Here is a 22,905-nt window from a genome sequence, read left to right on the forward strand (position 1 = left end):
AAAAAGAAAAATATTAGGAGGCACTTCAAATCTGTGTTTTTGTGAATCTACTCATTGCTAGCGTAGGCTTACCACACTGTTCATCGCTGTTATCACCGCAATCATTGTCACCGTCACAGTGCCAGAGGCTGCGGATACAGTAACCATTCTGACAGTGAAACTCGTCCTCCTCACACTCTCTGGGAGCTGTGGAGACAAAGGAAAAGAGGCATTAGGGAAGAACCTTTGAAAAGTAATCTTTGCTGAAGTGGTCTTTACTGCTGATGCATTAAAAAAATAACTACTGTTTCTGTAAGACTCAAAAGGCTTTGAGAGAAAACTAATGAGGGTTTAAAGATAAAGAATCTCCAGTAATTATTCAACTAGTGTGGTCAAAGGAACAAAAACTATAAAATTAAACTGAAAGATTGGATTGACTTTAAAGCCACTGAGGTGCAAACGTAGCCTCAACATCAACTATTTCCATAACGGAGAGCAATCCAATGCTGTGCGATGCTTGGAGCAGGCCAAAGAGTGTGACAGAAAGATAAAAGAGACATTTATTCAGAGTTTTGAACATTTTTGAAGCCTTCTCACAATCAAACATCTGCTGTTCTCAGCCGGTCAGGTGTCAGAGAGCAACTCTAGAACCTAGAGGCTTTGATCAAAACCATTTTTAAAAAGTCAAGTAGCCTCAAACACCACTCTTTACTTGAGCCCCCTGCATCCTATAAGCTTACTCAGCTAACTCATAGCATGACCATAAAGAGTTAAGTGCAGCTTTGTATTATATTGTACAAAAAACAGGTTTACATACAGTTATTCAAAACATTGGCCTCCTCAAATCTCATACTTACACACAATTGCGGTATTTTTGTATGCTGGGGGTGATACAATACAATACAGTGATATTGGTTGAAAACCACAGATCCAAACATGATTATGGGTTAAAATGTATAAAATCAATCTAGAAGTTAATAATTGGCTTCTGACAAACGTTGTCTTCCTGTTGTGTCTCTGCTGGCTTTGCCTTTTTATGTACACGTGATGCATACAAAACAACCAAGCTTGCTCATACCAAGTCGGGTCAATTACAGTTGGCTGAAGGTGCCAGTGAGGGATGTGTGTTGTGTTTAAAACATATGAATCGGTTAGTGCAAAAGGGGCCCAAGTCCAAGAGGTTTGTTTTTCCATGAAATTATTTTAATTGCATAGCTTAAAGGGAGGCTACACCAAATTATTAATACTTTACCCAGATATAGCACCAGTTCATAGCTTACTGATGCTATAATATGAAGAACCTCACTTTTATAATTTCAGAGGACTAGCAAACTAATGTCTCTGGACTTGGGCCCTTCTTGAATTAAACAGGGGCGCTGCCATATTGGATAACTAGTGCTGCCATGTATGGGACAAAGCTAAACCCATGCAAGAGAGGCCCAAGTCCAGGAATTTGCATTAATGCATTTTAAATGTCAAGCACAATCAATACATTACAACGGACTTTCACATAATGAGATAGATTTTCCCTTGAAGACCATAGAACATATAATATCTCTATTTTGAAAAATTGTGGACTTGGGCCCCTTTTGTACTAACCGATTCATATGTTAATCCTTTCTTTCACAGAACTTTAAACAATACTTGAATACATACTAAGCATGACATTTTTATTTTTTACTACAAAGAACAAAACAGTCTAAATGTCAGGTTTTATGTTAAAGGCATTTTTTTTTGTTGCTTAAAATAAAAAAATGTCAGTAGGTAAAAACAAGTTACAAGGCATTTTCATTTATATTTTCATTTATAAAAAGCTAGTCTTTGCTTGAACCCCTGGAAAAAAAAACAGGTGATATGAGCCAACTTTAAGCATGACCATAAAAGGTTCAGTCCAGCTTTGTTCCATATTTTACAAAAGCAGGTGAATATAATGTAGGAGTAGGACACATTTGTTTTAGCAAAACCCCAATTTGTTTTAACACCCGAAACAGACTGAAGTGGGAGAAGTGCTGCTCTCCACGAGATGCTCAAGCTAGCAGCAGCTCAAAACACCTGCTGTATTTGTTGTACTAGCATCTTTACAGCTTGTATTTTGTTGCACTTTGTCAACTCTCAACTTAGAGGTAAACAAATACAAAAAAGAGTTCTTGTTAAATATATTCTCCCATTTGTAATTTTTTCTTTTTTTAAGTAAAGAGAGGGGGGGAAATCAATTTAAATTGGAAATTGAATTTGGTGTGAAAAATTGGAAGATTTCAGTTTTAGGCAGTATCCCCAGGGTTATTTTTGTTTGATGGGGCTGATAGCTATAAGTGATGTAACAATTAATCGGATGATCGATTAATTCAATAGCTATTTCTCGGTGGAACTAGATCGATCCGTCTGAGGCAGAACCAAATCGAATGAACCTCTATAATTAAAAAATCATTTCAAAATGAGATAGGTGGATAATAGAATAATTTGGATTGAGACACGATAGATTTATTTTACTATATCATAAAAACGATCAAGTGCATAAAAGCAGATAACACACATGTGATTCAGCAAAAACTGATCAGTCCATCATTCCAGTCTAGTGTGTTGAAACAGTTTGAATTTAGCAAAGATATGTGACCATACAGTGTGCTAGAATGTTCTAATAATGTTCCATTTGAATTATTTATTATTTCCATTTGAATTATTTATATATATATATATATATATATATATATATATATATATATATGTATATATATATATATATATATATATATATGTATATATATATATATATATGTATTGGGATGGTTTTAACATATTTAAAACCATCCCAACAATGTGTCCCTGTTAGCCCCACAATTAATAGCATAACCCAGACTTGTTCAAGATTAAGACTGATTTAAATGGTTTGCTGTGGAGAACCCCTGATGGATGGCCCCTGGCAGGAGGTAATCTATAATTTATCACTGTTGTGTGTGAGGTGGTTGAAGCACAGGGAAACCAGGGGAAACAGACACCCACAGAAAGGAAGCCCGAGCAAAGATATTTTCCCTTCATACTCAAAGCTATTTCATCTTTCTTCTGAGAGTATTCCCGGGAAACAAACTTGCAACACTTCCAAGGGCAGTGACATGACACAAGGGAAATAGCAGCCAAAGCACATGTCCAGCTTTCCCTGTGGTAACTTTTACCACACTAACAGAGGTGGACTCTGTTAGTGTTGTGCTAATGAGTCATGACATATAAACTTTCCATCCTGTAAACACCTGGGAATTTAGAAGATGATCCTTAAGAGGTAAAAAAGGTGTGAAATCCTTTTACTGTGGGTCAAAAAAAAACACTGAAAATCTCACAACCACTAAAAACCCATGAACAATGGACAAAAATGCTTATTCAATCTATAAGATAATTGATTTTCTCCATTCATCTGTCTCTTCCACCTCTTCCCCCCCATCTATTGGTGAAGTAAACAGAAAGAGGTCAGAGGTCAAGGTGCTCATCACTCACACAGCAGCCAAACGTCAAAGGCCAAAGGCCACTGGGAGCCGTTACTAGGCTGCTTCCGTGTGTGCACATTTCATGAAATGTTTTGCTTTTTCTCCTTCATGAAATGTTTTCAAAACGTAAGGAATTACGAAAATCCCATGTTCAAACAGACAGGGAACACCTTGGCTTCAGCCAAGCATGGGCGACAGTCCCCGCGCCTCTAAATCATGGAATAAACTTGACTCAATGAAGGGCAAACAAATACATGTTTGGAGAGAAAGGCTGACCTGGCTCAGAATTCAAGAGGAAGAAAAAAAACACATAAAATAATAAGTAGTTTGTGAAACAGTATTGAGCAGAAAATGGTGTAGGCATGTGGATAAAAAATTCATAGGCAGCTTGGAGCAGACAGACCCCCCATCAGAAAGTGTTTTAGTGTCTGGCTGCTGACACTGTATGTGGGTCAGGAGAGAAAGGAGGAGGATGGATGGATCTGAGGATGATGGATAAGACACAATCGGGAGAAAAAGGGCCAGTCTGTGCCTGCTGAGCACACAAACTGCACGGGATACCACAGAAAACAACCAAACCAGGTGTGCAATTTATATTCCACAGAAGATCCACCTTTATGAATTTATTCAATTTAAAGCGGCATCCGACAGGTATCAAATATCACTGGAACTTAACATGAAGCAACAGCTGTACTCGTTCCCATACTTTCAATTAGGGCTGCAGCTATCGATTCTTTTTGTAATCGATTAATCTAGCACTTAATCGATCGATTAATCGAGTAATTGGATAGAACGATTTGTGTGTGTTTTTGAACGACCAAAGGCGAGCTACCGCCGTCCCAGCCCCTGCCTCTCGGCGCCCCCTCGATGCTCTTAGCTGAGTGTCCCGCGGGGTCCGAAACGTTTACTCTGAAAAAATTAGCGTGTTCAAAGCAGGCCCGGTCGCCTGAATACCGCAGCTAGGGGCTCTCGCCGCCCGCCGAGGCGGCCCGCGCTGGTCGCCTCGGAGCGGCTGACGCCGCCCCTCGCTCGCTGCCGGCGGCACGCGCGAGTCCCTCGCCTAAGGCGTCGGGGTTCCAGCCGTCGCGCAGATGTCTTCTGTTCAGATGCTGAATCATGGAAGATGTGCTGTTGTGTATGCCAGCTCTTTTTTGCAGTAGAGACACTGCACCTTGTTCTCTTCTTTATTAAGTGTGTAATGATCCCACACTTTAGACAATTTCTGTCGTTTATTTATAGATCTATTCTCCGCCATCGCGCCAACTAAATTCAAAAGGTCCGTGTGAATAAACGGTCCGTGTGACACAATCAAATCCATGCGCCGCGCGTATAGTGCGCGTCATAGGAATTTAACGAGGCTTCGAGGCAGAGTTTTTGCCTCGAGGAATTTTTGAAATCGAGTAACTCGAGTAACTCGAGGAATCGTTTCAGCCCTACTTTCAATGCTACAAGAGTGATATGACCCAGATGAAGTAGGGGAGTACTGAAATGGTCTTCATCAGGTCAACATGTCATCTCGTCAGACCTGAGCAAACAAAATGCAGAACACTTCATTATTTTTGCTTTATGGCGAATTCCAGAGGCGCCCAACAACAGATTCTTGAGTTACAGTCACAGCAGACACCAATGACTTCATGGCCGCAGCTTCGGAGAAGCCACTTCTTCGTAAAAGATTTGGTGTTCTTAAAACCCATGTCACAACAGAAAGTGAGACAAAACAGGTGGTGGAGCCAGCTCACTCTTATTGCATTTGTTTCTTAATCACGGGGCAGGTAGCTCAGCAATATTTGAAAAAACAAAACTTCCTTTGCAGTTAAATTTCGCAACGGCAAGAAAAAAATGCATCGTAAGCAGGTAATCCCAAGAACAACGCAGGCTAATGACAGCTAAATGCCATTCCATCAAGTTCGTTGTCATTCTGTGGGGTAGTACATCATAAATTGTATTAATTTTTAGAGGAATAATACATACTGCCTTTTTTAGGAACATAGAACTTCTGTAATAAATAGCGCAACAGATAATTGACCATTTCACAGAAATCTCTGGAAAAAAGCAACAAAATTGGCACAAATACTCTTTGGGGATTACTCTTTCAAAAAACAAAAACATTAGCCACGTGAAAATTCAAGCTTTTGGCTTTTTTTCAAGAATTTCTGCCTTTCAAAAATCTTTTTTTTTTATTGCAATTAAATTGTAGCTTTATGTCCCACAATATTATTTGTGGAGTTGAAGTCATACATTTAGACAACGCAAAAGCTGAATTTAGTTCAAGAGCGTCCTTGTACCCTATCCAAGTTTTATGATATAATCTGCAAAATAGTTTTTTTAAATGCTGCATTTATGTACCGTAATCTCCGGACTATAGAGCACACCTGATTATAAGCCGCACCCATTACATTTTTAAATGATAAACCATTTTGTACATACATAAGTCACACCTATCTATAAGCCGCATGTGCCCACATTGAAAAATGTGTTGTAGAATGAGGATGTGTTTGAACTGAAACCGGGTGCGCGTGTTTAAGAAAGAGGGAGCGGGAGCCTGCAGCAGAGGTATGCTGGGGGTGCGCGTTTATGTTTGCAGAGTGAAGAGAAACTGTAATAAAAGGTTTCCCCAGAACAACGGTGAATGATTCTTTAACCCGCTCTGGAGGTTCTGAGGGTCCGAACGGGGAAGTGGACCCCCAAGTAAGATCCGCCTTCAGCGGACAGGATCTCCCCCGCATTTTCCGACCACTGTCAGAAAGAAAAAAAATAATTGCAGGAAAGGTTCAACACATGATATATTTACAAAGAAAGATAGTACACAGAAAGAGTTTTCAAAGTTTTAATAATATACCTGAGCTTTTCTTTCCAAACTAGGGCTGTGACGATAACCGCACCACCGCTGTGATGACTCATGACTTTTTTTTTTTTTTAAAGTTCTGCATACAGTGCGAGATTTGAACAATAAGAAACACAATCATCTTTGATAATAATTTGCTTTTTCTGCGAGTCCTGTGTTCAAACTTCAAGGGCTTCTGGGGGAATTTCCATTGTATTCATTTGCATTACAAGCTGCGTGAGTTCTTCAGTGCATGACGCGGCCGCCCGCCGGGGGATTTTGTGTTTGGGGGGTGGGGTAAACCGCGACACCGCAACTCCTGCTGCTTAATCACTGCGGTGATCAAAAATCCCACACCATCACAGCTCCATTCCAAACAGTGCCTGTGACGCGGCAGTAACACGGCAGCAATATGGTAGTAACAGCTCTAACAGGGCTGGTGAAAAAATATACCGGTAAAAGTCACGGAGAGAAGCAGTGACTAATTGGCGCGCGCGCACTCCTGTGCACTGAAACCATGGAAGTCTTCCTCCTCAGTGTCGGATTGGAATAGCGTCAGATATTCTTCGCCACACACTCTATCTGTGTCTTCTTTGTTGGTGCTGTCAGTGTCACTGTCATCCTGAGGCAAATTCACTCCTGAGCTTGCGCTGCCCTCATTCACGCAGCAGACCGGCTTTTCCAAACCCGTGGAATGGTGGATTTTTTTAAACTGCTTTCAACAATTGCTTTTAACATGAAAGCTGCGTCATATGCATTTCTTCTTACATTTTCCATGATGAGGGTCTGTTCGTGCTATTCATCCACAAAGCAGGAATTTATTTTAAACTGGCGTCTTCCTCAACACATATAACATACTCCCCTTGTCTCACTCTTACCCTTTCTGCTTGAGCGCACCTAGCGGCTGTTAGAAAAAATGCTTGAAAAAAAGAAAAATAATGCATAAATTAGCTGCATCATTGAATGAGCCGCAGGGTTGAAAGCGTGTGACAAAAGTAGCGGTTTATAATCCGGAAATTACGGTAAATATCTTTTTCCCTTTTTGGTTAGAAATGGTTTTAAAAACAGACCTGTAACACATCATTATGTAGGCCTTCTGCTTAATGGCACCATTAAACCCCACAAAGATGTGTCTGAAGCATAACCTAAACTGTCAAAAAGTTTGAAAATGTATGTGGGCATACATTTAGAAGGAGCCTGTAACCAGAGTGTGTGTTCGAGTCTGTAAAAACAAACATTCCACTGAACACGTTTGCTTCAAACGTCTGTCCAGTTCCTTTGAGTCAGGCAGAACTGACTGAGTGTGTGCGCTGGAGTTTGTGAATGCGTGACAGGGTGCGCAGTACAACACTTGTGCGTTGTTGAGGTACAATGTGCACTTACGGCAGTCTTGTTCATCTGAGTCATCCTCACAGTCGTTGTCTCCATCACAGACCCAGGAGCGCCGTATGCATTTGCCGTTGTCACAGTGAAAGTCCAGCGGTGAGCAGGTAGGGAGCACTGCAAAAACACAAACAGACAGCAACTCTGTTAGCAATAAACGGACAAACTCTCTGGTCAGTGGAGGTCAAAGCAGCTCCTGCGTGTCTACTAAGGACACTTCTTTCCTGCAAATTAAAGTCCTTGCAGTATATGTCAAAGTCAAGTCTTGCAGTTATAACAAAGGATGTACTGCTCATGAACCTGCCAAAATCCCTAAACAATGATACCCGTACGTAATTCATGTATGCCACACATTTATTACAAGAATGACGTGGAAGAGAGCCATGCCGGATACAGGTGAGCTTTCACACCTGCAAAGGGAGGCAGACGAGACAAGAAAATGAACTCAAAGCCTCTGTTTCTGTCTTTAGGCAACATGTCTACTCATTATGGATGATTCACTGTCAGGAACTGGTGGTGGAGGACCGCAAATGCAGGAAACCAGGGTTGGTGACAGAAAATAAAACATTTAATAAACAAACTGAAACATGACAAAACCATGGGGAGCAACAAAAAGTGGCAAAGCAGGAAAGAGCAGATGACCTGACAAGGATGAACAGAAACCAAGACACTTAAGTAGGCTGAGGGCAATTAACTGAACTGAAGACAGATGTGGATCATGAGCCTGAAACTGGTGTGACTGAGAAAAAAGAAACCAAAAACATGAACAACAAAACCAAACTAAACCACAGAATCCTTACATTCACTTTCCAATGCTGCAACATACATTCACTTTTCAACTGACTATTACGACGTCCCTACTCCTCAACATGTCACACATTTCAAAATGTTTATAAAAATGTGTGGTGATGCTGACAACATAACAAGACTTTCCAATCAGCTAAACAAAAACCAAAAGTGTGAATTGAGGTGAAAATCCTAAAAGGTTTTCACACTGAAGCAAATGTTAAACCTGAAAAACTGACAAAGACGCAATGATGTTGCAATAAACATTGTTGTAAAATTGGAACTATTTACGAATAATTTATCAGGTTTCAAGCTGTTGCTTTGAAAGGACAAAGCTATTTCTTCTGACAATTTTCTGTCTTTATTTGTGTGTCAAACAGAACATGTTGTTGATATGTTGAATGTTTATTAGAACTGCAGGAAACAGTTCAGAAAAAGCCATTTTACTTAAAAAATAATTGTTTCATGTGGGCCTGGGCGATTTCAAAAATAACTAAATCGAGTTTTGTATAATTGCGCATTTTTGGCTCCCCAGAGCTTGCGTAGCGTTAGTTTCACACGGCAGTATGGCAAGCGACAAACAGCAACAACATCATAGCACGCACGAAACAGCAAGGGACAGCATGGCTACGGGTGAGAGTGGGAAGTTTGTTCCCAAGAAAGGAATAAAATCATCTGTTGTTTGGAACTGGTATGGGTTTGCTGCCACAGACGTGGAGGAAGAGACCCCATACTGCAACATTTGCCTAAGCCCATCGCAGTCAAAGGCTCTTACTCGTTCTCGCATGGCACGCGCTCAGTCCTCTTACACATGCAGCGCGCGGACACACATACACATACTCATTCTACAACGCCTTTATAGTTGGTTCATTAGTTAGATAGTTAGTTGTTACTGTTATTTGTTAATAAAGAATACTGTGTTGTAGTTATTACTTGGGGGGGGGGGGGGGGGGGGTTGACCGCGACTCCTGCTGCTTCATCATCTTCTTATTAATTTATTTAAAAACTTAGACACCAGATATGAGCTTTATTGTTAATTCTTTAGAAAATGGTGCTACTCTCAAGGTGAATGTTTGTCTCCTTTAAGTCTAGACTACAAAATGTGACTTAAAACACAGCTGGGACTTTAAGTAAGTAAGTAACATTTTTATTTTGGACAAGCAAAAACAAGTGTAGAATGACAAAATAAAACAAAAACAGGACAAAAATTATGTAAAACAAGCAAATTATATAAAACAAAATTAAGTAAACAACACAAGTCCAAAAGGGAGTGAGAAGAAGAAAAATCTTATACTTAACTTTGATTCCAAGAGTGTGTTCATTTATTAGTTATTCATCCCCCAGAAATGGGGGTTACATTTATCTTGCGTTTGATTAAATAAAAGCAAAATTTGCTTTAATTTGTCTGCTGTTTGGGGGGGGGGTCCGGGAAAAAAAATCGGAAATCGAATTAAAAAAAATAAAATCGGAGAACAATCATCTACCTTTCTAGTAGTACTGACCAAAAAAAATATGGACAACAGTTAAGAACAAAGTAGCTAATGTGCGCTTGGGCTTTGTCTGTCGAAGCATGCGTGTCAAAAATTATTGCAGTTTACGCCGTCTTTTGCGATACCCGTGCACCAGCTGATTTTGTGATGTCGATAAGTTTGGGATTTACTGTGCAGGCCTAGTCATGACTCCTGCATGGTTGCTGGCTGGAGGAAAGGTAAAAATTGGACAAGCAGCCTAAAAGCCAAAGATTGATTCTGTTTGCCCTCAGCTGTTCCTAATTGTAAATTTAGACCGGACCCATACATCCTCATCTCTTACAGCCTCTGCCATAGCGAGGAGCACTGAGCTCAGCTCAGCGCATACCACCTTAACTAGATATCCGATCACAAGCGCAGCAACTAGCTATTTAAGCAGAGCCTGAATGACTGGCCCTTTGTCATTTGCAGACAGAGCTAATTTAATTACAGACTAGTGAGGGATGAACGGAGTGGGAAAGAAAAAAAGGGTGAGGGGTGGGTGAGTGTGTGTGTGTGTGTGTGGGGGGGGGGGGGGGGGCAGCAACCCCTTTTGCACTTACTTGTCGATAACAGATATGAAATATTGACCAAGCAGTCGTGGCTTTATGAAAAATGTATGACGTCATGCAGGGAGGCAGACAGGCGGGCAAGCTGGGGCTCAGAGTGAATTAAGCATGTGTGTTAGGGTGTGGCTCGAGTCTCCAGGGGCTGTAGAGCCCCACTGACCCACATAACCCCGCACAGATATTTCATTATTAAAAGGGAAGGCACAGAGTCTAACTGTAGTGAAGAACCCATATTTGCTGGTCGTAATTACTGTTTCCCTAACTCTAGATGACCTGTTGAACCCTTTGACAGAATATTTCAGCTCAAACATGAAATGACTCCTTGGACCAAGTCGGCGAGTGATGATGTTTTTGTGTATTTGTTTGAAAGCTGCTTATGGAAAGATTAAATTTGAGTGGGATGCAAAACCCTTGAGTTTCAAGGCGGTTCTGTTTGACCGCCAAAGGAAGCATGAACTTCCCTCCGCCAGCCACTGTTGATGGAAGTTAGGTTACAAAAAACTTCAAATCTGACTCCTGTTTTCCTATTTCCAGTTAAACACCATTTCTATTTGTCTACCGTAAATGCCAGGTTACAGAGCGCACCCGATTACAAGCTGCACCCTCCCAAGTTAATGAGTATTAACCACTTTTTACATACACAAACCGCACTAGTAAACAAGTCGCATGTTGTGGCAATTCAATTGGTACGTCACTGAGACCATAGTAGTCTCAGAAAGGGAGGAGTAACCAGTAGTTTAGCCTATTTATTTGAACACACCCACATCTGCCAAACAGCATGGATGTCACTTCAGCTCACAGGTCCCTCACTTATGGTGTGGAAATTCACACTCAGATTCCCCCACTTCCCATGAATCTTAGGGGTTTAAGGCGGGGCTAACCCCCGGTTCGCCAGACTGTGTTGTAGATTGAGGATGTATATGTGCTGAAACCGCATGCGTGTTTAAGAAGGAGCATGAAGCTGCAGCGGAACGCGAGAGCAGCTCTCTCCTCCTTCCAGCAGTAACATGGCAGCAATGTGGAAATAACAGGGCTGGTTGAAAAAACATACCAGTAAAAGAGAGCAGCAGTGACTTATAAGCGCACACGCCTATGCACGGTCTACGTGGCTCTGCGCGGCCCAGAAGTCTCCTTCCACAACAGTGAAGGAAATTTCTGGCACGCAGCAGACCGGTTTTTCCAAACCTGTTGTTCATGGTGGATTTTTCACACTGCTTTAACAATTGCTTTTAACTTGAAAGCTGCATATTGTAGTCGCGGTCACGAGCACGTTGGGTCTAATGGCACCAAAGGATTGTGGGATGCGGCTGACTTAAGTGTCTAACAACTGATGTGAGGTCCATGCTGTTTGGCTGCTTGAATGTGTGTCAAAACATTCACGCTTGTTGCTGGACATAGAATTATGCAGGCAGTCTTCACTCCGAGACTGCTGGAGCGCTCCTGGCAGCCGTTAAATAAAAGCATAAATTAGCCGCATCATTGAATGAGCCGCAGTGTCGAAAGTTGGTGACAAAAGTAGCGGCTTATAGTCCGGAAAGTACGATAATCACAAATGGAAAAGCTAAGTCCCTCACTAGAAAAATGAAAAGAAATAAGTCCAGCAGAGCAAAAGAAAAAGAAAAAAAAAAAAAAAAAAAAAAGAGCTGTTTAACATGGGAAACTGAAAAAACGGCAGGTTGACAATAAAGTAAATATTCTTGTGTTAAAAAGGGAAAAAAGTCAAACTAATAATTAAAAGCAGAAGAAGCAAACAGAGTGGAAAAGCAACTTTAGTCTGGAACTAATGAATCTATATACGAATCACAAGATGTAGTTGGTTAATGTTTCCAGCAAGGAATCTTACGATCGATCGATCGTAACATAAGCTCCCACTCAAACCCTGTGGAAAGATCCCTTCCTCTGTGCATTTACCTTTCTGACAGCTGCAGTGTTCACACATATGAGAAAAGAAAAAAAAAAACAGCCTGACCTTCAACCAATGGGCTTTTCTCATACCAGCTACAAAATTCCCACTTGCGTTCTACCGTCATTCCCACAGGTGAACCCACAGACTTTCAATACCATCAACATAAGCCTCTTATCTGACACGTTGAAGAATCCAGACAGGGTACGGTCCAGACTAGGGCTGCACGATATGAGGAAAACTTGCGATATGCGATATAAGTGATCAATATGGCGATAACGATATAATTTGCGGTATATAAACAAATAGAAAAATAACCAAAAACATAATTCCCATTTCATTGCAACAGTTTAAAAATTATACTCCAAATGACCCTCATCGACATAGGTGACAATCGTCTCCAGGCCTCCATCTGATTGGTAAACAATGGGTAGGCGTCCATCTGATTGGTCAAAACATAAAGAGATTTATTTGATGCGTATGCTTCAAGCTGCCATAAGATTGTTTTAACACATTTTGGGTTTATGATTTATTGCGATATTCACCGTCTTTCGCGATATGCATATTGCAGAGCTGGATATTGCGATAACGATAAATTTGCGGTATATTGTGCAGGCCTAGTCCAGACTAAAGTTTACATCACTCAATCCTTCCGCAGACTGTTGTGAAACCAAGAAAAAACAATAACTTTCTCCATATAAAATTTGGTTTTGAAAGAAGCAGCAAATAAGCATTTAGACAAGTTTAGATTTTTACCTTCATGATTTTTTTTAAGGGGAAAACCCACTCAGCAAAAATTTTTATTGAACATTTTCTATTTTTGTAAATTGTACTTTTTTAAATTGTACTTCTCTTTTTGTGAAATTATTTTATTATCTTATTATTTTATGAATTTTTTTTCTGATGCATGTTTGCACTGAACAATCAGCGGCTCTCATTTCGCTGTATGCGCGTGTGATGCAAATTGTTCATGTGTATAAAGACATTCTATTCTAAAACAACTAGGCCTGCACAATATATTGCACATTTATCGTTATCGCAAGATCAAGCAGGGAATTATGCATATTGCAAAAGATGGCGAAAATTGCAATAAATGGTTACCTTAAATGTGCTAAAACAATTTTATGGCAGCTTGAATTATTTAACGAATCAAATAAATCCATTTATACATTTGACCAATCGGACGGACGTCTTAACATTGTTGACCAATTGGATGGAGCGCTTTTATGTTAGATTTTCGCCTCCTGTATATACGAGGGTCATTTGGTGTATAATTTTTAAACTGTTTAAGTGAAATGGAAATTATGTTTTTTTTTTTTTTTGCCATATGTTCATATACCGCAAGTTATATCGTCATTGCAATATTGATCATTAATTTCACAAATCGTGAGTTTCCTCATATCGTGCAGCCCTAAAAACAACCAATTTTAAAGCATTTAAACATTTTGTTTTAGTTAAGATGGCCTCTCAAGAGATAAGTTTGTATTTCGGCAGTAGAAATGTGAGCTGTTTCAGCCATGTAAAATTTTCATTAATTACTTAATTTTAATTTAAATGTAATGCTACTAAAAAGATTAAAAGAATGTCAGCTGAGTGGTTGGCTCTTTGCACATTTCCACCTCACCAAATATGGCCCTAGTTACAAAAGGTTTGGACACCCTATGTCTATATCATGCTTTTCTTAAGCATATCAGAGTAAACTATATCTATATACATAATAATATATTACTATTGGCACACTAAAGAACGATTTTTTTTATGAAATACGAGTTATTTTTGCAGCTAATTTTCCAACCCCAAAGTAAGACGAGTGGATCCCTGAGGCCCCGCCCTTCTCTCCTTTTGGGTGCCACCCATTTCATGTCATCAACTTTGAGCTGGCCTTGGCAGCGTGTCAGCATTGCCCCAACAAAAACTGGCAACATCCAAATGTTTGTTAACGTGGACATGCATATTGTCCATTTAAAAGGAAATCCTTTTAGCCGATCACCGCATACTCCGCTGAGAAAGTGGGTGGGTATATTACATGCTCAGAAATGTGTGACTGGATCAAAATACCACTTAGGGGTTGTTTTTTCTAACAAAATAACCTTACAATACACTTAAAAGCTCAAAAATCTAATTTTGCATGATATAGACCCTTTAAGATCCTTTTCAGGCTCTACGTACAAAATGTGCAGCAATTGAATATGCATCAAAAGATAAATGTATTGAAATTTGACCAATTCGTGATTGAATTTGGCGGTGACATATGGTTCCTTTCCAAAACAGAGAAGTGCCAACCGTTTGAAAAAAAATCATGAAGGAGAAATTAATAATTGTAGTTTGTGCCTGGCTGGAATTCTATGACATCAAGTCTTTTATATTTTGAAATAGAGCTGTGAAAGAAAAAGCCTGGAGCATTTGCACAGCTTTGACATTTCACACCAAACCTCTTCCAACTGTACATGCGCTAGTGTAGGGTAGGGCCAGACCTGTGTCAACTAAATGCTTAAAGCGCATTCAAAAACCCATGTTTAGTGAATTCTTAAACATGTCACACGTGCCTGACGTGAACGTAGCATCAGTCACAACTGCCTTTACAGACTTGTCTGCGCCGAAAAACCTTTATGGGGCACGCAGGTCGGCAGCAAAAATGATCAAGGAAGGAGACCACTTCTAGAACCCATCTTCAGGTGATAAGTCCTCCAACAGCCTGACTGATAGAATTTAGTAAATTAGTCAAGTTTGTGTGCATCCTATGGACACTTACTCATCACCTAAGATGCAGCAGCTCTTTTCTACGACCCTCCAACCCAAAAACCCAAAGCACCTGTATGGGTCAACCCCTGCACAGGTGCAAGTGACTAAGGATTTAGGGTTATGGATACAGCACCTGGATATACACACTTTAATGTACAAACCAAAATTTATGTGACAAATGTTATGTATGTAGCTCTGACGTGCTCAAGATGTATGTGGTCGTCATTAAGTGGCCTTGAGTGCCAGTGTTAATAGCCTCCCTTTAACTGTATGGCATATGACCCAAGTGGCTCTAATAGGACTAATATACTGTATCTGCCCAGTCTACCCTTAAATAAACTGGCTCAAGATTGCGAACGGGCAGATGCCACAAAACAGGACAGTGGTTAAAAAAAAACAGAGATGGGTTTCAAGGAGTGAAAAATTATCTATGACGTGTAAGAAGTGAGAAATCTGGTATGTTTATTGGTTGAATGCTGTAAAGCATTCAACCCTTTTTTTTTCCTGTTTCTCTTTATTTATTTATTTATGGTATCTTCCGCCGTTTTTTGGCACCTAACTCCTCCTACAGTTTTTATCCAATTTTAACCATTAGACTATTAAAACGTTCAGCTCTTTCAGCTTATTCCAGCTATGACTTTTGGTTTTTCAAATCCTTGTACTTTTTAAGATATTCCAGGTTTTCCGGGAATTCTTGCCCTATTAAAATACATTGGGAAGTTATGGCGCAAGAGGTTCCTGGTTCGACACCCGGTTCGGACCCTTAAATTTTTTTTTACCATTTTACTTTTAAAATGTTGAGCTCTTTCAACTTATTACAGTTATTACTTTTGGTCATTCAAATCATGGAACTTTTTAAGATATTCCAGGATTTTCCAGGATTTCTGCTCCATTAAAATAAATTGGGAATCCTTGTGTTTAACTTCTTTTACACTTTTTCACCTATTTTACTTTTGGTCTTTCAAATACTTGTACTTTCCAAGATATTCCAGGTTGTCCAGGATTTTTTCCCCCATAGAAATACATAGGAAACCCCCCCACCACCCCCTGCAGAAGCTCGCCGGTTCAAGACCCGGCTCATCAGCTTTTACAAAAATATATATATTTTTAGTTTGCTTTTCTTTTTAATTTTATTTATGGTCAACTTTGATTATTTCTTAATTTAAACCTTTTTCCCCCCACAAATTATCACCGTTTAGACCAGGGGTCGGGAACCCTCGCGATCCATAACTGGCTCTTTTGATGGCCACATGATCTGGGTCGTAGACAAAGGGTTTCTCCGGAGCGTTTCACCGGAGCGTGTCAGCGTGTTCCGTCGGTCGAGTTGTAAGAACGAGATGTCGAGACCTGCTCAGTTAACAAGATCCATCATTTATTTTCTTCTTCCGTTTTGGAATGACAGTCTATAATAACACCACACAGCGGTGACTGTGTCGCCGGCGACAAGCGGAGCTGGCAAGCCAACAAAAGTGGCAAGAAATGAAAAAGCTGACACGCAGACCACTTGATCGTCAAAACTTGAAAGGCGCTTCCTGTCACACTGACGGCTGATTTGACACCGCAGATCCGAATGAGAGCTACTTTGTCTGCAGTTTTCTTGTGACCCACATTATTTCAAGAGAGGATCATGCGGTGCGAAGCGATGCCCTCCTGTACCGCGCGATCCGAGGCACGGGGCTTTTCGCAGCGCATCCGCGGCGGATCGCGCGGTGCCGGCGGCTTTCCACCGCTTAATGCGCTGCAAAAAGCCCCACGCCGCTGATCGCTTTCACTCCGCAATGAAAGTCTGGGTGTTTGCACGGCGTTACCGCTCGGCAGCCCCCGGTCCTCTCTTAAAATAATGTGGGTCACAACAGAACTGCGGTCAAGCCAGCCATCATTCACATACCACACACTGCAGCGTGTGAGTATTGCTGTACTGACAATGTTTGGCTCTACGTCTGCACGTGAGCAGTATTTCTCACATCTAAAGAACATTAAGACTAACCTACGATCACGTTTAGCGGGTGGACGTCTCAACACCTGCATGAACCTTAAACTCACCATGTAGGTATGGTGTCAAATTAATGCCTAAACTATTTGGCATTAAAACTGTAAAACCAGGAATCAAAACCCCAAATCTGCGAATTTGGGGTTTTGATGAACCAGATTACAAGACCATGAGCAAAACCATGCAGCACCAGAAGTCGCATAAGAAATACTTATCATTAATAGCAACAGCATCACAATCATATTAAGAAATAATCCACAGATGTTTTGTACTTTAAAATTGTTGAAATTACATATAATTCACACATTCACTTAAACATATTGTATGGCTCTCATGTAATTACATTTAAAAATGTATGGTGTTCATGGCTCTCTCAGCCAAAAAGAATCCCGACCTAAGGAGCCTAAATAAAAGAGTTTGTTCGTCATTTTTTTTTTGTCCATTCAGCCCTGTTTTGAGCTAATTCAGCTTTCATTCAGCAGTACAGCATTCAACCCTGCATTTTCTTCTGGAAATGCAGACTTTCTAGTTAAGTCTTAAGATGTACGGAAAGACTTTTGAATTCAACTAAAAGTGCTTTTCACTGAAAAGTAAAATGTATTGTATGGAGTTATTTCAGTCTCAATAATCAGAAATGCACACAACCGGTTTTACAAATACACACGCTCCGATTCACAAATGTAATTTTATGCAAACGTGAAAAATAAATTCGGAAATACACACCCTGTGTTTCACAAACACACACATTGTGTTTCACAAATGCACACTAAATGTTTTACAAATGCACAATAAGTGTTTCTCACAAATGTGCACCCTGTTTTTCACAAAAACATTTTAGAAATTCACAATAAATGTATCAGAAATGCACAGTAAGTGCTTCACAAACGTGATTTTTAGGTACACATGTGATGTGAACTCACAGATCATTCGAATTGCAGAATGTGCATTCAAAATCCCGTTCTCGTTTGTGAATCTCCCCGTGTGTGTGAGAGATTTTTCTACGGTGAATATTGAGACTCATCTGACGGAGCGGGTCGACTAATCTCACCATTGGCTAGTGAATCTGTCAATCAAACTCATTGGCAAAGCAGGCGGGTTCGCTTTTAGCCAATCGAATGGCCCCTTACACTTTCTCTACGCTTTCTGCAGGTGGCAAAAGCCCCGCCCATGTTTGATTCTGGACCAGTCGGTCATTAGCGTGTGTCTAAAATGTCTTTCCCATGGATAAATGAAGAAATCCGCTGCTCCAGAAGGCTTTGTCGCAAGGTGGAGTGTTTATGGAAAGCAACTAATTTGGAAGTACACAGGTTGCATCTTAAAGATCTAATCTGTGCTCTGAAGAAAATTATAAGACTGGCCAGATCAGTTTACTTTTCCAGACTTATTTCTACAAATAGGAAAATCCTAAGGTTGTATTCAACACGCTAGATTCTCTAGTTGCACCTTGTGCCTCTAAATTCCCAAAGCTTTCTCAGCCTGACTGCAGTTTATTTATTCAAGGTTTCTTAGCTAAGGTTTTGGATGTTGGGGCAAACATCCCTCCTTTAGCCAGTATTCGGCTCTCTCAGAGCCTTCATAGTTTGAAGTCTTGGTCTAATTTCTCTCCTGTGCCAATTGGTACGGGGCGGGGGGGCTGATGGGTCGGGGTCTCCGCTGAGGCAATCGGTGGTTGCCTCGGCCGGTTGGCTGCCTCGGTCCCGTCAAGGCCTGACCAGAGCTCTTCTAGGGCCGGCGTTTGGGGGTGGGGGCCTGGGCTTGCTCCGGGGAGGGCGACGCCTCCTGGCTCCTCTCTCTCTGTGTGGGGTGGGTGGTGCCGGGCCTAGGGTGTCGCCGCCTCCGGGGGTGGGGCCCCTGGGCTGGGTGGGCCTGGCCCGTTTGCTGGGGGGGGGGGGGGGGGGGGCTGGGGGACAGCCGTTTGACCACCGGGGGACAGTCTACCAGCTGTCCCCAACTTACCCCCTTCCTCATATAACCTCATATTAGGGTGAGGGGGTGGGGGGTCTAGCCTGCGATGCGCCTTGGGGGGGAGCTACTTGGCAGTGGCCCCCCTCCTATGGTTGCCGTATGGAGTGGGCCCCCCCTCTTTCGGTTTTATTTGCACCTTAGACATGTAGGGTCCTTGGTAGGGGGGGTGCTTGGACATCACTGCCAGCAAGCAGCAGATGTCCCCCTAACACCCTACCCGCCAATTTTAACCGCACCTTAGACATTTAGGGCCCCTTGGTGGGGAGGGTGAGGGGACATCACTGTGAGTAATCAGGAGATGTCCCCTTAGTGCCCTACTCGCCAATTTTAACTGCACCCCCCTTAGTACACACACCCCTCCCCCTTCAATATATACATTCCAACATAAAGACACACACATGCACACACACACCCTGTCAAACACACACACACGCACACACATTTTGCAAGGAAGGTGGGACCTGGGTCCATCTGTTCCCTACCCCTTCCCTGGTGGGGGGTGCGGGCCCCTTGGCAACGGCGGCCGTGTCCCCTGGGTGCCGGCTTCCTGGGCCCGGCGGTGCTCTCTCCGCATGGTGGGGGGGTTCACATTACACCTGAGCCGGGGGTGTTCGTCTCCCTGGGAGGTGGGTCCTGGTCCTTGCTCCTGAGCGCTGGGCCCCGCCAAACTTCCAACAGTGGCCGAGCCTGGTCGGGCCATATTTACAACACCCCTTATGGGCCCCCTTTTTTCCCCGGGGTTCCCCCCTCCTGGGCGGGGGCGGCGGGCCCCTGCCTTGCTCCTCCCTGGACCAACCGTGGGTCGGGTGGGTGGCTGCCTGGAGTGCGGAGCGGGTCTCCCTTGGGGGGTCCTGGCTCGTACCTGGGGTTGGGGCGGGGGGATGCCCGGAACTCCTGGGTGGTGGTGGGGTGCTCGTCTGGGGCTGTGGGCGTCCTTCTCCGGTGGGGCCCAGCGTTGGGCTCTCCCGGCGCGGCGGGGGGGCTGCTTTCCTGGTTGGAGTGGGGCGGCGCTCTCTTTCCCTCCGCGCCTCCCTGCTCTCTGGCTCTGGGGGCCTCGCGGCGGTCCTGCTGGGCCTGGCCTGGGTGGCGGACTTGGTCGCCCGGGGGGCGGTTGTTCCCTGCCTGTTCCCCTGTGGCGTTGGGGGGATTCCGGCTGCCGCTGCTGCTGCGGCGGGGGTCTGGGCGCTCCTCCTCCTCCTTCTTTTCACATTCCACCATCCATTTTAGAAGAACATAGACACTCACCTGAACACAGGTATTAGCTCACCTTTGCACTAATAGTTTGCATGATTGAATGAATGAAAGATTTCACACTAGTTGGTTTAAAGGCATAGGTATGCGTTTGTGAACACTATCTGTTTTGTGTACATGTTGACATGTGGACATTTTTGCAGCTAGCAGGTGTGTTGATAACATTTGAGTGTGTGTGGACAGGCCCCGCCCTTTTTGTACTACATTTGAACCGTACCGTAATGATAAACAACCATTAAACCGGTCTGCTCTATGCTGCTTCATAGTCTTATCCCCCCCATCTCACTATCACCCTCCCCTCTCTAACATCCCTCTCTCTTTTTCCCTTCTTTCCTTTTCCGTCCGGTCCAACACCAAAGATTTTCAAACATGGTTGAAATTAATAAAGTTTGGCCTCAATTACAAAAGGGGTTTATTCAGTCATACCTTTGGTTTGTCTGAAGATTAATAACCCCTCTTGTTAAAGTAAAATATGTCCAACACAAGAGGCCCTCAGCTCTCATCTGCCTGCCTAGCTGTTGGACAGGACAAGTTAAAAAAAAATAATAATAATAATTTCTCTCCTGTGACAGTGGAGGATGTTCACTCTCTGCTGAAAAGGATCAAACCCTCATCCTGCCATCTTGACACAATTCCCAACTCTGTCTTTCTGAAGGTGTTCCAGAGTATAGGTTCTACTGTTTTTGACCTCATTAATCTTTCTTTGACTTCAGGGTCAGTCCCTAAGCTCTTAAAGCATACTTTAATAAATCCTGTTCTGAAAAAGCCTAATTTAGACCAGTTGGATCCAAAAATTTCAGAGCTTTCTTTTATTTCTAAAATCCTGGAGAAAGTGGTCGCTGTCCAACTAAATATGTACCTAGAAGGAAAGGATCAGATTCTTTTCAGTCTGGCTTTAAGAAGAAGCATTCCACAGACACAGCTCTCCTAAGAATTTCAAATGATGTGCTTATGGCAGCTGATTCAGGCCAGTATACTGTCCTTGTGCTTTTAGACTTGAAATCTGCTTTTGACACTGTGGATCCTAACATTTTAATTGAACATCTTCACAATGATTACGGTCTCTCTGGGTCAGTTTTAAATTGGTTTATATCGTATCTTAGTGGAAGAACTTTTGATGTGGCTGTCGGTTCCTCAAGCTCTGAAATTCAAAAAATAACTTGTGGCGTTCCTCAGGGTTCTGTACTTGGCCCTATTTCATTCATTTTATATATGATTCCTCTCGGGACACGTATTAATCAATTCAGCCATCTCTCATATCATTTCTATACAGATGATATCCAGCTCTACTGTTCTTTCACAGAAAATGATTACTAGAAACTACAAAATTTGCTGAATTGCTTAACGAGCAATAACCCTTGTGCTATCTTAGATGACCCCACCCTTACATTGATGTGTTTTCCCTACCATGACAAAGGTGGAAAAAGGTGGAAAGATTTCATGTAATCCATGGACACCATTGAAGATCACAAATCATTGAAGAAAAAAGGTTCAGCACACTGTCTAGTGGGTCTAGACAGTGCCCGATCGTTGAGGTCTTTCAACCAGAATATTTTAAGCATTCCAAAAACCAGCTTTAAGACTAGATGAGATCTGTCATTTCAAGCCGTTGCTCCTCGTCTTTGGAACTCCCTCCCACTGTCGTTAGGTCAGATCAACTCCGTTGAGTGTTTTAAATCACAGGTCAAGACGTTTTTATTCAGGAGAGCTTTTAGTTAATTTTATTCCTTGTTTTACTACGTTTTACTGTGTTTTGTTTTATTGTTATTGTATTTTATTACTTTTTGTGTTTTGATATGATTTTATACTCTTTGTAAAGCACTTTGTGATTCGTTTTGGGAAAAGTGCTATTGAAATAAAGATGTTCTATTCTAACTAAACTCTTTATATAACTTCAAATCACAGAATCTGTTGAATTATTCCATCCTCTGTGTTGCTTTGAAAAAATCCTGCCAAGCCTGGCGTAAAACTGAGCAGCGCTTCTTCTTCTGAGTTCCTGTCAGTAGCAAATACTAAGACACACACCTACAGTGCCCTCTAGCAGTGGTTGCTATTTTTTTCTTTTAAATAAATCACATACAGGTTGCACCTAAGACGCATCCCTGACCAAACTATACCAAAAAAAACCCACACAACTTACACTTTGAAAAATATTGGCATAACATTTAAGCATGAATTTAATAATTTCAGGCTAATTTATTCGGTTAATATTGGTTAACAATTAAAAATGTCTGTTTTTTATTGGTTAATTATCTAGACATTTGTTCATTTATCACTGGTTTAAAGTTATTTCAGTGATTTTTCCTTTATTAACTGAGTGCAGCAACAGTTTTGCTCACATGTGTAAATACTTCTTAAATTTAACAGAAATTCTTACAGCATGGATCATCTTTCTGCACTAATTTAGTTTGTTGTGTCATCCTATAAATCAGTGTTTTTCAACCTTTTTTGAGCCACGGCACACTTTAACCTTGACAAAAATCCCGCGGCACACCAGCATCCAAAAAAATAGATAAATAAAAAAAAGAA

General features: G+C 41.7%; 1 protein-coding gene across 4 annotated transcripts in view; it reads right to left on the bottom strand.

Annotated features, from left to right (window-relative positions):
- The window catches only part of lrp4 (low density lipoprotein receptor-related protein 4), a 252,869-nt gene that overhangs the window by 127,035 nt on the left and 102,929 nt on the right, over positions 1–22,905 (bottom strand). For all 4 annotated transcript variants that reach the window (XM_078945004.1, XM_078945006.1, XM_078945003.1 and 1 more), the window contains exons 3-4: positions 7,663–7,779; positions 73–186 (exon numbers count right to left, since the gene is read on the bottom strand). In XM_078945004.1, the coding sequence (XP_078801130.1) occupies positions 73–186; positions 7,663–7,779 (231 nt within the window). The remainder of the gene's footprint in view (positions 1–72; positions 187–7,662; positions 7,780–22,905) is intronic.

The sequence above is a fragment of the Oryzias latipes genome, chromosome 3, assembly GCF_053564925.1.
Source record: "Oryzias latipes strain Hd-rR chromosome 3, Olatipes_Hd-rR_3.1".
In the NCBI taxonomy this organism is placed as follows: domain Eukaryota; kingdom Metazoa; phylum Chordata; class Actinopteri; order Beloniformes; family Adrianichthyidae; genus Oryzias; species Oryzias latipes.